The 17,947-nt window shown below is 34.6% G+C and overlaps 1 protein-coding gene across 1 annotated transcript; it reads left to right on the plus strand.

Annotated features, from left to right (window-relative positions):
- Positions 1 to 321: 321 nt before the first annotated feature.
- LOC149783185 (uncharacterized) lies at positions 322 to 17,290 on the plus strand (the record flags this gene model as incomplete). The annotated part of the gene is made up of 5 exons (XM_089933352.1): positions 322 to 490; positions 3,806 to 3,906; positions 5,661 to 5,777; positions 10,786 to 10,917; positions 16,249 to 17,290. Coding segments are annotated over 5 exons (831 nt in total), but the record flags the coding sequence as incomplete, so codon positions are not given.
- Between the last annotated feature and the right edge of the window lie 657 nt (positions 17,291 to 17,947).

The raw sequence follows: 17,947 nt of genomic DNA on the forward strand, positions 1-17,947 counted from the left end.
GTCCATTCGTCACAACTAACAAATTAAATGGGCCTAGTTTGTGGAACTAGCTTGTCAGACTCTTAAATTACGTGTCATCTGAGTTTGTCGATATAATGATAATATGCACAATTGTATAGTGAATCGCCGGAATGCTGAAGTGCTTACTTATCTGTGATGGTGCAGAGTGGTTGCCACCAAACTATATAGTCCCAATCTAGCGGCCATGGACAATCATTCTGGATAGCTGTAGAAGACCGTTGTGTTTAATTTGGTATGATGCCTTTAAAAATCAAACAGCCAATCAATCACCCAATATTTACTTTTTCAGAAAATGTCTGACAAGAGCCTTCTGAAGAACAGTACAGCGCCAGTGCGGATGAGGAAATTCCGAATGCTACAGAACAGAGCAAGAAACCATTTTACGCCATTCGCGATAATTTTAAAAATATTAATGATATTACTAAAGCCATTAAGGAAGCTGGCGTGATTGACTGTGGACTGATATTCGGTAAGGTTTCTGCTCTTATTGGAGATATCGGATTTTAAAATAAATGATGACTTAATTATGCTTTCATAGTTTAGTCTTAGAATCGCCCATAATCACACCCACCCAACCTATCCACACCATGTGCAAGCAAGAAATCACCGGTCATTCAATAAGCATTTTGTTTTTAGTTTACCGACAGATGCTTATTTAGCAGCTCCATTATAAAATCATTTTTGGTATTCGACTTTAGTTTGAGAATTTGCTAAAATGTGTTGAGAATACCGCGCCCGAAAATGGACATTACTCACTTGCTCTATTTCCTTTTTGTTGAAATGTCTGGTATAAAATCAGGCTTTTATGGATGCAAAAGCCAGGTTAGTAGTAGTAACATAAACTATAGCGATAAGTTAATTATTTGTTAGTGATTGATGGCACGTCAGCACAATAGTGGATATTTGGTGGCGATTTGCGCAATAAAACTCGGTGAAAATAACAGTCGTCTTACCTATACCACCATGTCGGCCTATTCTGCGCGTCGGGTAATTCTGAGCAACGAAACGTCATTTCTGTAAACATTTGATCACGTGCTATTTTGTGTCAAAAATCCATTTTGTATGCACAAAGAAGAATCGTACATTAATTAAGAAAAGTGATATTCATAAAGTGTACAAAAATATCCCACATTTAGACTCGAAATGCACATAAAAATGTGATTCTAAATGGCAGCGTGAAGACCCACTCCATGACCTTCTTGAACCTGTCACCCAGAAAATTCGATTTACTATGCATCTTTTAGAATCATACATATAAATACATTGTATAAAAGATGGAAATGTGTACCTTAAAACAAAACTGTATTTTAATCCAAGTTTCCAATTTTGCAAGAAGTTGTCCCACACGTACAAAATCGTCTGCTACCCAACGTGTCAACTTGCCGCTAGAACATAAATTCTCAACAAATTCCCCGGCGAATAGTCTGTTTCTAAATTCTGTAGTAATTTTTCCCCATCAACAAGACGTTGTAAACACATTACATACCACTCATTGTTGTTTCTCTTCCACATAATAGCTTAGTTTTCATAAAATGTTGAACTTTACTAACTTTTTTACAAGATCGGTTTAGTTTGCTTAATATCTCTTGCTATTTATTGGCCTTTTTACGTTGAATTCTGCAAAACTAGCTATAAACCAGACCTAATTACTCGACTGAACTGCTGACAGAAACAGTCCAAAGTAATATATTTCATTTCTATAGCAAGATGGATCAACATTACATCTTTTCAAAGCTATGCGCAGAATAGGCCGACATTTCACGAGTCAGGAAAACAGGAGGGTGGTATACCCTGTGTCCAAAATTAATATTATTTTGAACTGAATATTCTGGTGACAATTGCATCTTTCCAAATGGTAAGCATTGCTGTATTTTATTTTTGTCAATCGGTCGAATTCGGTATGCGTTTTGCTTCAATATTGGAAACGGAAACCTTAGGTGCGCAGAAATGCCCAACAGCAGTGTATGTAGAACGGTATGTCGATTACTAGAGTCAGCGTTTGAGATCATAGATTAATTAGGACTTGTTTTCATGACGAAACATTTTGGTTTTGGCTGAGTCGTTTTATTGAATCTTATCTGAACATTTCATAGAAACCAATGTATATATTCTTAGCGTATACACGTGTTTTATGTTAATTTATAGATATGTTCCTTTTTGAGCTTTAGCTAATGTATAACAGTATTGTTCTTTTCAGGACATAATGAGTACTTTGGAAATCAGGCCAGGTAGAATGATTGCTAGAGTTAAGTGTGCACATCCTAATGTAACGAAATACTATTTATTTTTTATGTTAATGAATTAGTAACCGATAACCTGTAGTCTAAATGGATCGGGCCATAGTTGACAACCCTTAATTGTTTTTTTTTTAAGTTTTGAGTTGAGACAATCTTAAAAGGACCCGTTTGGCTATTTCGTCTTCGTTTTGTACTGATGACGTTAACAATTGTGAGCACACAGCTATTTACAAACAGATAGATATTGTCAAGTCATTATGACAAAATTGCTGAACGTTTTGTTAGCTTTAAAAATGCTAAGATCATTTTAATCAGACTTGGGCTATTTTTTAAGACAAGGAAAAGTGGTATTAGAACGGTAGGCAAGTTAAAGACATACTCTTGAAATATGGGTTGGTTTTATTTGAGACAAAGGGAATGTAAGAGGTGAAAGCGTATTTTCTTCCCCTTCAGACAGCGTAATGAACCAGTTTAATCCTGGACTGGAATTCAGTTGCAAACAAATCGCAAAAAAAATCTTTTGTCCATCCATTTTTTTATAACCGTTGTTGTACCTGCCCGTCTGTTAAAATCTGTCATTAAAAGCACTGTATATGACATATCCTATTTTCTTTTCATGTTCTTAACCCATAGTTACTTTGAATAGATCTCTATCACTTTTCAAACATATATGTTTTGTATTTATCGTATGCGTGCATTTCATGTGCATCTACTTGCCAGTGATCTTACATGCAACTAACACAGGGCCCTTCTTTATGTAAACATTGGGATCGTTTGCTTCTACAACGTGTAAGACGATAGTCAATTTAAACTGTAATTTAATTTTATGTATTTTATTTTCATGCCACCTTCTTTATCCGTTTTCACGGTTGTTTCATATGTGCGTCAGCGACCGTACTTCCATGATCATAATGAAGATGTATTTTGTTTGTATTGTTCTTTGTCAGTAATTTATAACAGGAAAATACATCAAGAAACAGTTATTTTAAGTCGCTTATAACAGGAAAATACATCCAGGAAATAATATATGCGTGATAATTTGTAAATTTGTTATGGGCAAAGCAACATGACAAAGGTCTAAAAAAGATATATTTTTTCAATAACTTGCAAAATGTCTTTCATATTTTGAACGTACGACTTTTTTTAGATTTATGTAAACATTTTGCCACTTCTAAAGTTATTTATGTAACAACATATTTTTATACTGAGTCAATGTTGTATGTTTTCATTCTAACATTGTTTCTGTTAAATTATTTTTCAATTTGTGCTTGAGCTTTGTAATAGACCTTGCAAATTTTAAATATTTGAAAGTTAGTTTTTAATATTATGAGCTTTTATTTAACTTGTAATGGAGATACATTAAACGAAAGACAGGCTGGTAAACACTCGGACGGACTGCCATATAAAATGACTGGGAACGGGGCGTCATAAAATTCCAGAATCTTCATAAATAAAATGTATATATTAAAACAGTAATGCAAACGAAACCAACGGCAAAATCGTTTTTGATGGATGCTAATTGAAATCATGTGTGTGTCCATCTCCAGGTATTGACTACACGATGAGCAATCGCAGTCAAGGACAAAGGACTTTTGGCGGTCGTTCTCTTCACGACACCAACGGACCGGAACTGAATCCCTACCAACGGGTAATATGTACATATGTATTTATGTACGTATCGATGTATGTATGCATGTATGTATGCATGTATGGATGTATGGATGGATAACTTGATTTCTTCTTGAACAGAGATTACAATATGTTTATTAAATACATGATCCTGAAACAAAAATAATCAAGATACAAATAAGTAACATAGATGCAACTACAAAATGAAGAGACACAAATCAACGTTTTGTGCTGCAAAACAAATTATATTCATACATAAAACGTGTCAGTGAAACAGACGATTTGCAAATATATTGTACAATAGTCATTGACCCAATCCTTAAGACAGCAGAAAACAAGTAACCACAGAAACAATCCCTGTTCAAATAAAAGGGATGAGGTGACGATATGAGTTAGTTATTACCTAACGCGTAGATTTATATAGATAGACAAAAATATGCAGAAACGGGATTTATACAAGGATGAGTTCGTGGGCAAAATATAATAACTGATATTTTCAAGCAAGTCTTTTCACATATTTGGTGACAGTACAAATTATACGCGATACATATTCGTATTCTGAGTATTATAATGTTATTCCCTGAGTTTTTCTAACCGAGACTGCGATATACTTGACCATGATTCGTAGTTCTAAACACCATGAAGTCGAATAATTCCATGTCAGGAAGAACTAGGCAACTAATTATATATATATATATATATATATATATATATATATATATATATATATATGTGTGTGTGTGTGTGTGTGTGTGTGTGTGTGAATATCTTGTTCGAGGTGAGCTGTATTACCGCTGGTTCATCTTTCACAAGAATATTCATTAGGTCGCGTCCTACAATATAAACCATTGACAATATTAATGGATCTTGCTTGCATTGTTTTTGGAGAAATTATCCGTGTACACTATACATGTATCAAACATTGTTTGTTTAATACATGTTTTAATTAAAGGACATTATATATATTCTCATGAAAGTCGAAACGGACTGGTCATTCTTATTGACCTTATGAGAAATATGTATGTATGTATGTATGTATGCATGTATGTATGTATGTATGTATGTATGTATGTATGTATGTATGTATGCATGGATTGATGGATGGATGGATGTATCTATGTAACAACTGGGTACTAGGACATACTACTTCGTGGTAAGCAAATGAAGGAAAAATTAGATTAAGTTATTTCAGTGAGTAAATACAATATTAGAGAATATGTTGTATTAATTATGCCGCCTTAACAAAAAACCCGAGTTAAGACACCCATTTTGACAGGTATCCAACTGGTGGTGTGAAATTCATTGCATTATACGAGTAAATGTCGGAGCATGATTTCTGCAAACAAAATAATCACAAGAACAGTTAGTATTCAATTCATTGTAAATTAGCCATTTTATCAAGACCATGGTTATCCCACTTCGGATACCATTTTCTCAACCATCCATCCCTCAAGCAAAATTGTTATATATTTTGAAAGTTAAGCCTTAAGTTCATATCAGTATGTGTAAACAGGAGTTAACTCATTTAATGTTTTTCTCTGAGGTTATTTGTTTCACTCTTATTGGTCAGCAGTTCCAAAACCGACGGCAAACAAATACACGTCACGTGACTGAATTTTCTTTCTGGAATATGAAAGTATAAATAGTGCCAGGACAAGAATTGACAGAAATATAGTTTTACATCAACGCCACATTCTTTTACAATTGACTCTATATATTGCTTTTGAGTCATTGGGATACGTGAAACAGTTACTGTTGATTTATTTTATCTAGACAATATGTATTCTTGGCGAAACTCTAGAGGAGTTGGACGATGACGGTAAAATACCAGCGTTTGGCTTTGGTGACGCAAAAACCAGGGATAAATCCATATTCCCACTGAAGTCCGAGGTAGGTTTAATGCTCGCGTCGTTGCAAGTCCAGGTCGCACATAAAGCTTAAATTTAATGACTAGTATTGGTTACACTCTTGACAGCAACAATATACTCAAATTACTGTCGCTTGGTCACTCAGAATATTGTTGCTTGGTCACTCATAATATTGTTGCTTGGTTTCAACAGCACTTTCTGCATTTAATGTTCCAATACCATGCCGAGGAAAATGGATAGTCTTTTTAGCAAGTAAACACAGTGTCATATCACCCTGGCAATACGAGAAATAAGTATCAAAGGCTCGCCAAAATGGGGAAACAATATCAAATATTATCAGAATACATTATGTCTCTAATCATATTTAATCCTGGAGTTCAAACGCCAGTGGTCTTGAATTTTCATTTATGTGTTCACGCTTTGTGTATTACATAGATTAGTCATGGCTCCTAAATAAATATCAGTCGTTATAATTCGGATTTAACTCCAATCCTACCTGAATGTAATTTGCAAAGCTTTGGTTTGGTTTTCCATTCGGTGTTTTATCTTCCTTTATGCCATACTAAGTTTTAGGTTAATATCAGTTAATTTATCTTACCAATAATTTGAGTGCATCTGACTTTTTCTGTCGTCAATGATATGTTGTTCTCGAAGACGATTTACTTATATTTGTCTTCAAAACGAAGTTCCAATTCATTTTTATATTACTGCATCACAACAGTGATAGACACATCGAATTATTATCGACGAAAAGTCAAAGTATTTGCGATAAAATAATGGCCAGCATGTTTGCATTAGATTTAAATCATTGACATTATGAGATTTTCATATTAAAAAAGTCCAAACGTCAGAAAAGAACATATTTCAAAATGATGAATCTCTAACTTATTATATATACATATATATATATATATATATATATATATATATATATATATATATATATATATATATATATATATATATATATATATATATTCTGTACATATCCTTGGCCTGTATTTAGCGTGCCTGTTTCCATTATATCTGTGTAGAGCTCACTTGATGTTGAAAATGATTTTCAATGAGCAGGTCTCACACCAATATGCAGCTTATTTATTTGTCTAAAATACAGTCCTAGTCTCAAGGTTTCTCCTCTAATAGAGAAAAGCGGAATTTCAAAATACAAGGTAGTAAATAGCTACTGCAGTTAAGTGATACAGGTGGAATTTTCCACACAAACAAATAAAGTGAAAAAAAATGAAAAACTGCAAAAGAGATAATAAATGAAAAATGAAGATGAAAATCAAAACTGAAAGTTGTTAGGTGCAAAGCACTAGAGAGCGTAGGAGTATAAACTTACAACCGTTTCCTTCCTCCGGTGGACTTTCTCTGTGTTTGCTTTGTACATGCCATTGCCAATGATAAAGACTTTACTTCTCAAGATGGAGAATCAGCATATATATATATATATATATATATATATATATATATATATATATATATATGTGTGTGTGTGTGTGTGTGTGTGTGTGTGTGTGTGTGTGTGCAGTGAGTGAGAGAGAGAGAGAGGTTGTGCAAAATGAAGATAACATATGAGTTACGTGCTGTTCTGTAGTAGACTCATATGCTATTTTCATTTTCAATTCGTATCATATTGAGTCACCACTGTTTTTAAAATATTTTATGCATGTTTTTCGTAGCAAATTGATTTTGTGTATCGAAGCATTAAAATCGTAAGTTTTTTTTTGTGAACAGGCTTTGAGGACAGTCTGAAAAACATATCAAAGTCTCCAATAAATAGGTGATGTAGAAAAGTATGCGTGGAGGCGTGGAGAAAAACCATAACAAAGAACAAGCAAATTGAAAATGGAACTAAACAAATTTATCGAAAAGAAAATACTACGTCTAACATCACTACGATCGTAGCAACTCTGATGCAATTTGAGGAACTTTTTATTCAAAATAATTCTGGTTACAAAATATGAGCAGTATCAGATACATACAAAAGCAGATTTTTCAGCTTTATTTTTCATGAGGTCAAGGTGACCGGTGTTATGTTATAAACTACTATAAACACGTAAACAGTTTTTGCGCAAATTATCTGCTTCAACAAAGCATCTTTATTCCATGAAATCACAGCGCCATTTAACAGTCTGGTTCATTTATTATTTTGTCCATACTTATTGTGCATCTTATTGGAATAAACTAGAAATTTTAATTATTTTCTAATCAATATGACAAGGAGGTGCGAATTCACATTTCTCGTCACTTGTTGACAGAATTACATGTTTGTAAGGCGATTATGTTGAACAATTATTCTTCTTTAAAGTTAAAAAACGAACCATTCTCTGCACTCACTCATCAGGTCAGTGATCTTAAATCATCTGGAACTATTCTACATAAACGCTAGGTAAACATATAATATCTTATATTTAAATGGCGCCCTGCTATCTCAATATTCTATGAATATACAATACGGTTGCCGTGAGTGCATGGTCGGATACGATCCTCGGTACTATTTTCAACTACCAATAAGCAATTTACTTTCAAAACAGCTGGAAATGCCTAGAAATATCAGATTTAAAATGATTTCTCCTGAGAAAGATTAGCAAGTTCCACAGAGTCGAGTCGTTTACACATCGATTCGTGTGCTGTTCAAGAAGTGATTGTCAGACAATCTAATAATTTCTAAACAGTTCGTAATTTCTAGTCAAGCATTTATTTGTTAAAGGAAAATACTATACGATGACTAAGCATATTTATTTACACTTCGTGCAATACAAACCTAAAACTACATATTCTCATCAAGGTCACATTAAGGTCACATTTCATCCTTATACCATAACTAAATACAATCTATTTCCAGGACCGTCACAACCACGAATCATGCAGCGTTGTCATCGATCATAAAAAGAAACAAAAAGCAGTTACAAAATATTATTTACAGACTTTATTCAACAAATTAGAAATCCACTCTACACAGGATCTTTATAAATATGCTACACAAATGTGTCTATACCAAAACAGATATTATAACAAAATTGTAATTCATACAACATAGATGAACTTTGTGGGCGTTTTAGGGCCTATATTCCATTGTAATATCGATGAACTCTGTAGGCAGTTTTCGGTCTACATTGGAGTGTATATGTATTATTATAATGTATTGTATCTTAATATTCATGTTCTTGGTTGACTTGTTACGTTCTACATTAGAGTACATATGTATTGATAAATCGTGTTGCATATTAATATCGATGAACTCTGTAGACTATTTATGAAGTATATTTGAGTGTTATATATTGATACACTTTGTTATATAAAATTAGAGTTTGCAACACCGTAATGTAAGCAATATCGAATATGTGTTGGTGCTTCAATCATTTTGACCTTTGTAAAAAGATTCAGAAAATAAACCATAATCCAAACCACACAGTTACTGAAATATTACCCAGTGCTTCCGTGTATGAGTATAAACAGCAAAACACGGTCGTTTCAATATGAACATGTGTTTCTTATTTAAATATCACTAAAGCAATAAATTCTTCTTCTTCTTCCTCTTCTGATTATTATTATGTTTTTGATGTAAAGGATTCGCAACATGCGATCAGGATTTATTTAATATTCAATGCATTGGACAAGGGTGGCATCATGCGTTCTTCCAACACAGGCATTGACTGCTTTCCCGCTTTGTTTACTGCCTGCATTGCGCTCCTCTATTCGTAAAGCGGAGTGCAACGCAGGGTACAAACGATATAGGGAACCAGACTAGCACAGGCAATGTTATGGCAGAGTAGCTTCCCCTACTTTCGCTAAGTCTCGTGTGATTTCCATCGAGCTCAGCAAAATGTCGTCCTTATGTTTAACTGATTTAAATTTATTATTATTATTATTTTTTATTGTCTGGTATCCGTTCTTCTCTTTGTGACTTGATTCGCGCATAGAGGCACCAAAAGTGTTTTACTATCTCCTATCTCGCCCTTTCAATCCTTCATCACTTTTAAAGACTTTGCTGGATTATCTAATGTTGTGATTTGATGGCGATCACACATTGAATGGAACTACTTCGTAGATCATGAACTGATATCAGCTGTGTATTTTGTGTATGCGTTTGTCTGTATGCATGGTTTGTATTTATGTATACAAGCACACAAAGATATCTCTTTCTTTACTGGATTATTTTGATTTCATGATTGTTTGTGAGACCACCTGAATTCAAATACATTTAATCAGTCATTATATATATATATATATATATATATATATATATATATATATATATATATATATATATATATATATATAATTTATATTGATTTCTTTCAGCACGCACTACTCTCTATATCGCTTTTTGTCTCCTTTTTTCTTGTCTCTCTCTCTGTCCCTCTCTCTTGTTCACTAACATAAACAGCTATTTTAAGCTCGCTTCTGTCATGAAATGTGATTTATCAATCATTATGAGCCGATCTTATAATCCCCGCGTCATTCACACATTGTAGTTTTGAGAGTTACCCTTCTTTCTTCTTCACCACAACTCTGAACACTAATCCCATCCTTAAAACATCTTGATCTCCGAAAGTAAATGAATTTCTCCAATAATTGAACTGACACCGTGATATTCAATCACAAAAACGACGAAACCCTATTCGCCTTATGCGGCTTGTTAAGTACGACTTTAAGATACTACCGGCGAATGTACTGTACTGATTATGTTGATCGTTATATGTAATATAGTTTATAAGGATGTACATACACACATGTATATGCACACACATACACACACACAGATATATATATATATATATATATATATATATATATATATATATATATATATATATATATATATATATAAGTAAAACGTAGTGGAATTAATGTTTTGATTTTATACTGTTACAACTGATATATTATTTGTTAGTTTAAATAAAAACGTGTTATGGGAATGAGGTTAGACTGTATATTAAATAATATCGTGGAACTTGCCAAATATAGACTGTCTAGTTAGTTACTATGTCTTTATGCTGCGTGTGATTTTTCTATAAATACAGGTCATGTGCGATGGATTTAATGGGGTGTTGGACGTCTACAATCAAATAACACCTAAAGTGCAACTTAGCGGACCAACTAATTTCGTCCCACTCATAGAAGAGGCGGTGAAAATCGTTCAGCAGACAAAAAAGGTAGCTACAAACCATTTAAACTCCAGTGTTACAAATTGCAATAAATATTTTTGACAATAAAGTAATAATTTTAAGCGTATTTTGTCTTTACCATCGAGTGTTGATTGTATATTTTGAACGATGAATTTTTAATGTAACTTAAAATAAACTTGGTGGAATTATTTCCAAAATATCTAATTCAATGTAATTGCGTGTTTCCTTTTTAAACAAATGAATATATAATAAAATTAATACATTTAGTATTGTTGGGTAGCTGTCACTACGATTCAAGTTACATATGTTGCAAATCTCTCTCGCCCCACCCCCCACCCCCCATCTTGAATATCGATATGTTGAAGTGTTAATGGAGATAATCTTGTATAAAAACAAAAATACGTTCATCATCATCATCAAAGTACTGCATGGGAAATAATAATAATGGTGATGATGATGATTATGATGATGATAAATTGAATGAAACTAATAATAATTACTCTGGTTTCCAAATGCATTAGTAGTAGTAACTGTTGTTATATTCACCATTGTCGTGGACATCGTCATAATCATCATCATTGAGATATTTTTAATGGGATACGTTGTCGGTACAAGAGGTGACGATTTTATAATCAAGTATTCTCATATATATATATATATATATATATATATATATATATATATATATATATATATATATATATATATATATACATATATATATATATATATATATATATATATATATATATATATATATATGCAATCGTGTGCTAAAATATGGCGTTAAACTCCACAACAACAACAATATAAATGCAATAAACTGACAACGAACAGTGCGAAACTAGTATCTAGCTAGCCTGAGCGCTTTCGACTCTTCTAATGAGTCTTTTTGAAAGGCAAATACAAAACATAGAAAACACAAACAAATAAAACAGAAAAACGGTTATGTTTGCGAAACTTTACATGGCTGTTTCTACAGGAAATCGATCGTTTAACTACATTATGTGTCAACTAGTTTATTTCAGCGTGTTGCTTATACTGGAAAATACTTGTATTGACCTAGAAATTGATGAGCCATAACGACATCTGTTACTTTAATGAATTTATGGAAGCGCAAATTATATCCAGGATATTTTATTGGTATAGTAGTCCTCGACTATTAAGCTAAGTTAGAGAATTATTTAAAAGAAAATGTGTCGGCTGCAAAAGATAATTTTTTTTGTGCATGGTTGTCTTTTTTTTAGTATTCTTGGTTTAAGCCGCTTGATTTCAATGTTCTAAGGCGGCGTATCCTGTAAGATTCCTTTTATTTCCTGGTTTGGGGACTCCAGTTGGGATTGTGAGCAATTGCAATAAGTGTTATATCACTGAATGTGTGGCATGGGGAGGAGAAGTGCATATGTATTTGGTGTGCGTGTGTGCGTGTGTGTGTGTGTGTGTGTGCGTTAAAGTAAAATTTTGATCAGGGAGATATAATAATAATAATAATGAGGACTTTGTATAGCGCATAATCTTTAGAAGCTCTAAGCGCTTTACAAAATTAGACAACACCAATAAGATAAAAAGATTTTAAAAACAAAACATATAATGATATGATTACAAAAACAAACACCATGAAATTGAAAAACATTAAAAAAGATGCCGAGAATATTTAAGGTAGGTAACATTATTAGGTCTTTAAGTTTGTTCTTGCAGTAGAAATAAGTGAGTTTTGAGAGCACTGTTGAAAGTTATCACTGTGTCTTTGTGTCTAAGTTCAGTGGGCAATTCATTCCACGTTGCTGGGCCCTGGTATGCAAAAGAACGTTGTCCATATGACTTTGTTTTCATAGTGGGAATAATGAGCATACGATTGTCAGAAGAGGAGCGTAAGTATCTTGCTGGTGTCTACACATGGGTGAGGTCAGGTAGGTATGTTGGACTAGAGTCCGACAGTGAAACGTAGCACAAAGAACAAATTTTGTGTTTGATTCTTGATCGAATGGATAGCCAGTATAGGGTACAAAGCACCGGGGCGGTATGCTCTGATCGTGGAACTCTAAGTATGATCCGAAAAGCTGTGTATTGAAATTTTTGAAGTTTCTGGAGCAGATATTGAGATGAACCAGACATAATTGAGTTACAATAGTCCAGTCTTGAAAGTAGTAATGAACACACAAATGTTTAAGTGGCATCAACTGAAAGATATTTGCGAATTGAGCAGATGAGTCTCAGCTCAAGATATGCAGCCTTGCATATGTTTATGACATGTTGGTGCAATGTGAGAGTACTGTCCAGAGTAACACCTAGGTTTCGTAATGATTGTGTGAATTTAATGTTGGTGTTGCTGATATTTATTGTTTGAGGTAAAAGATGTGAATGAGAAAGTCTTTGTATTGTGATCAGAATGGCCTCAGTTTTATCATCATTCATCTGCAGCTTGTTACATGTCATCCATGATTTCACATCAGAAATGCACCTCTCTACACCTTGGGTGGTAGCATCAACTTTAGTTCGGTGGCTAGATTTGTATGTTTACGTGTCATCAGGGTACATTTCGTGAGACACTGGATTATCATATATGACACCTGAGAGCGACTGAGTGTACATAATGAAGAGAACAGGTCCAATAACAGACCCCTGTGGAACACCACAACATAGACCAGCTTGCAGATACAATTTGTTTCCTGTTGACCAAGTAGGACCTCAACCACAGAAAGGCTATATAATGAATGCCAAATACATGCGGAGACGGTGAAGTAATATATCATGGTCTATTGTGTCAAATGCTGCAGACAAATCAAGGAGGGTGAGGACTGTAATCTCTCCGCTATCCAATGCATATAGTATGTCACTAACTACTATTAGAAGAGTAGTTTCAGTACTGTAGCAAGGGCGATATGCAGATTGTACATTGCTAAAAAGACTGTTTGAATTCAGATGAGATACAAGCTGGGATAGAACAACCTTTTCAAATATTTTTACATGAAAGGAGATTAGAACATGGGCGGTAGTTCTTTAAATCGTTATGGTCTAGTGTTGGTTTCTTCGGCAGAGGCTTTACAATGGCAGTTTTGAAAAATGATAGGAATTCCTTGGATGAGAGAGAGGTATTAATAACATCAGTTAGTGAAGACAATATTGGATCTAAGCACTCAAGCAGCAGTGATGTTGGAATTGGGTCAAGTTTGCATGACTTTGGTGCACTCTTCATCAGGATTGTACGTACGAAATCCATAGAGACAGGTTCAGATGCTGCTAATGGTTGCCGCTGAAATTCTGTATCCCAAATGTGTGGTGACGACGGGTCAATTGAAATTGTGGTGTCAAGCTTATCTCTAATGGTTTGTACTTTGTAACGGAAGAGATTTGCAAACATGTCCGGAAGCTCGACTCAGAGAAGGTAGTTGGAAGTGGTGTAGATTTGTTCCTTGGCATTAGCTTGTTAGTAATCTCGAAGAGCTCTTTGCAGCTGGAACTTTCCATGATCTTAGTACTGTAGTGGGCTGATTTCACTGCATGGACTATATCTGTGACATTCTTCTTAGCGGCTTCATAGATTTGATTATGAATAGTGAGACTGGTGGAAAGCCATCGCCTCTCGGCTTTACGGCGGTCTCTTTTAGCAGTGCGAAGCTGGTCCCTAACACTGCTATACCATGGAAAACACTTTTGAACTGATACTCTGCACATGGTAGCTGGGGCATGTTTGTCAAGCAATGAACGCAGGCAGTTACCGAGTTGTTCTTGTGTAGGAGGTAAGCAAGTTGTTAGGTTAGCTTGGATGTCGTGCATTAGTTTAGTTCTATTTATCATACGGAGGTTTCTCTTAGTTCAGATCAAGGTGGAGTGTTAGGGACTGATACGTCAAGGTGGCATATAATGCAGAGGTGATCTGATGCAAGGTCATGGGATACCAGGGAGGATCGTAGAATGTTATCATCAGGTCTATGAAGAATCCAGTTTAAAATGTGACCATGTTTATGGGTGGGTTGGTTAAATGACTGCTTGAGGTTGAAAACATTAATGGAATCTATGCGTTTTTATGTATTTGGGTTTCCGGGACAGTCAAAGTGAAAGTTGAAATCTCCAAGAATAATCAGGTTGCCACCTGTCGAATTTCCATACTCCAGCAGATTCGGAAAATGAAGAATGTATTCCCAGTTCGTTTAGTCTAGAGCAAAATGTAGTGTGGAGAGCCAAGGAGTGATAGTTTAAAGCAATTAATGAGGGTCCATCATATCATAGACGGGTTGACTGGAGAGTATCACGTGATGGCGGTGTTTTCAAATACAGTGGAGCAAGGCAGCTGAGAAAAAGTCTAATTGTTCTCATTTCCTAAACAAGCAGATGATGAAAAACAGGAATTGAACAGCCGATACATAATGAACACAGTAACGTAGATGAAGACAGGCAACAAGCACAAATATCATGAAAACGGCATTAAAAAACGGAACAGCTGCTTCAAGCCGGTTAAGCGATAGCGGCCATCTTGTTTCATAATATGATGGCATAGAAATTATGTATAACACCGATATTCACTTAAAAAGACCATGTATTACCATTCTTCTGTTCAAAGCTTTTTGTTCTGGTGCTGATTGGTAGCATTGTGTAAACGTTTTTTATTTTATTTTGCTGCAAACTGCAGTAATTTATAACACAGTTTCTCATTGAGCTCTACTGAGGCGCGAATAAGTTTTTAACTGAATAATTTAGAATATTTAGTTACCTCATTTGTACGAACTAGCACGTGTCCAAGTTATAGTCAACATATTTTCCACGATTACTACACTTAAGCGAATGGGTTATGATCAAGGTTTGCCAGAAGCACTCCTAAACAACAATGTACTAACAAATCGGATAAAGTGTTCTTCCTGCAGAACTAGATCGTTTCTCGATTGATATCCTGCAAAAGTAGACTTCTGTGCCCATGTACAATGGATAAGTCCGTACTTGACGCGGTGTAAGACAATGCAGTTATGCAATAATTGCATAGAAAACAAAATTCCCAGGCCTAGTCGCAGTAATAGACAATCATACTTTTTTAAACTTGGTAAACGATACCATTAAATAAATTAGAGGACGTCGATTCTTTCTTTCCTTCTAACATAATAATTTTCCGACAACGTAATGTTTTCCACAGCCATTAATACATCGCATGCAACATGTCAGCTGTTTTGTTAGTGGAGTTCAATCCTATTATTCCTGCTTTTTGCTAATATTTCGACCAACTGTATGGTTAAGTGCATCATTCTCTTTGCTTACTGTGCAAGTTGACATATGTTATGTATAAGACCACTCTGTACTCCACAGCCAAGACAATACGGAAATATCAATTCATGTTACAAAATATGTTTTATTCTTGTATATTTCTAGTATCATATTCTGGTGATCGTAGCTGACGGGCAGGTCACGAACGAGATTATAAACCAACAAGCGATAGTGGCGGCTTCAAATTGGCCGCTGTCCATCATTATGATAGGGGTAGGGGATGGACCATGGGACACAATGAAGGATTTTGATGACGGATTACCAGAGCGCAAATTCGATAACTTCCAGTTCGTTGACTTTTATGAAACTGTCACTACTGCACAGAACCAATATGCTGCACTTGCTGTTAAAGCGTTAATGGAGATTCCGGAACAATACAACATGATCAAAAACCATGAGCTCTTGAAGAAGTCATGAATATGTTGTAGATCAATAAAAACAATCAAGTTAGTTGAAGTACACAGACAATGTTGAATAATAATTTCTAAGTGTGTGTGCATATTGAATCAAACTTTTCATTAATGGCAATATGAAGAAATTATGGGGCAAGAGATATATGTATCAAGCGACTGTTTAGTTTAAAGCAGCAGCAGAGAGGGCGAACAGACTCTAATTGACTCGCCCTTGAATTGCAAAATTAAGCCTTCCTGAAAATCGCAAAATAAAATCGCAACAAAGAGGGATCGCAGTGACTGGATGCCAATTAGGAGACTTCGCCCTCTCTGCTGCTATTAATTAAAATTTTGTATCAAGGCCTATACGATATCATAACCGTGGATCATACAAGTTTATTGTTATGAAACCATGCGGGGATAACTGAGCCTGACTAAATACATTTTTAAACTGATTATAATCCATATTACCGTTACACCAAGTCTAATGAATATTTCGCAATGTATGTGCATCAACACCGTTAAATACAGCTAAAATACTGCAGTTATATCTGATCACTTTAGTTATTTGTGCGTACCGTTAAGTAACATAAATTAATTCTGTGTTCTTATGTCTACCGCGTGAAAATATTCTAGCTGGATTTGCCTGTTTGTCTAGCATTATGTCGTCGTATGCAACTAAATTAATAATAAACCCACCGATATCATCTACAGACGGCGCTTCATCGATATCGGTAATAAATTCAATAACATCATCACCATTTTCATTTAATAACTTTGCGCGCTCATTAAAGTCTTTCAACACTTCATGCCATCGCTGGTCATCTACAGAGGGAGCAACTAAATATAACTTATCCCATTTCAACCACCTCATTATCAAATTAAGCATTAGATGTGTTTTACGACTTCCAGATTTACCAATGATAATCAATCGGATATAATTTGGTAAGGCAGCATGATGCCTGACTGGTTGTTGGTTTCCTTGTCGCTGAGAAATCAATTACATTCATGTTATAGAAATATAATAAATAATATGGATTTATATTGTTTGAAATGCAGGGCGCGTACTACCACAAGTGGACTAACAAATACTGCAACAAAAAGTAACAGATCAGCAGTTACAGGTAAGTGTGAACAATGTGGTACAAAGAAATTTAAATTTATTCCTGATCCAAACAGTATTTTTTAAGAAAGGAGATGATATTGCAGCCCAGTTAAAGAAGTCACCAGGAACTCCATTGGCTAAGTAACCAGGAGAAAATCATCTTCCAGGATATAATTACTTTGGTCCTGGTACTCGACTTGATATCAGGCTTGATAACCAAGATCAACCAAAACCAGGTGAATATCCAGTAAATCCTATTGATAAAGCGTGTCACGCTCACGATGTAGCTTATAAAAGTAAAAACCTG

Source organism: Sinohyriopsis cumingii, chromosome 14, assembly GCF_028554795.1.
Source record: "Sinohyriopsis cumingii isolate HCF-2022 chromosome 14, ASM2855479v2, whole genome shotgun sequence".
Classification (NCBI taxonomy): Eukaryota; Metazoa; Mollusca; class Bivalvia; order Unionida; family Unionidae; genus Sinohyriopsis; species Sinohyriopsis cumingii.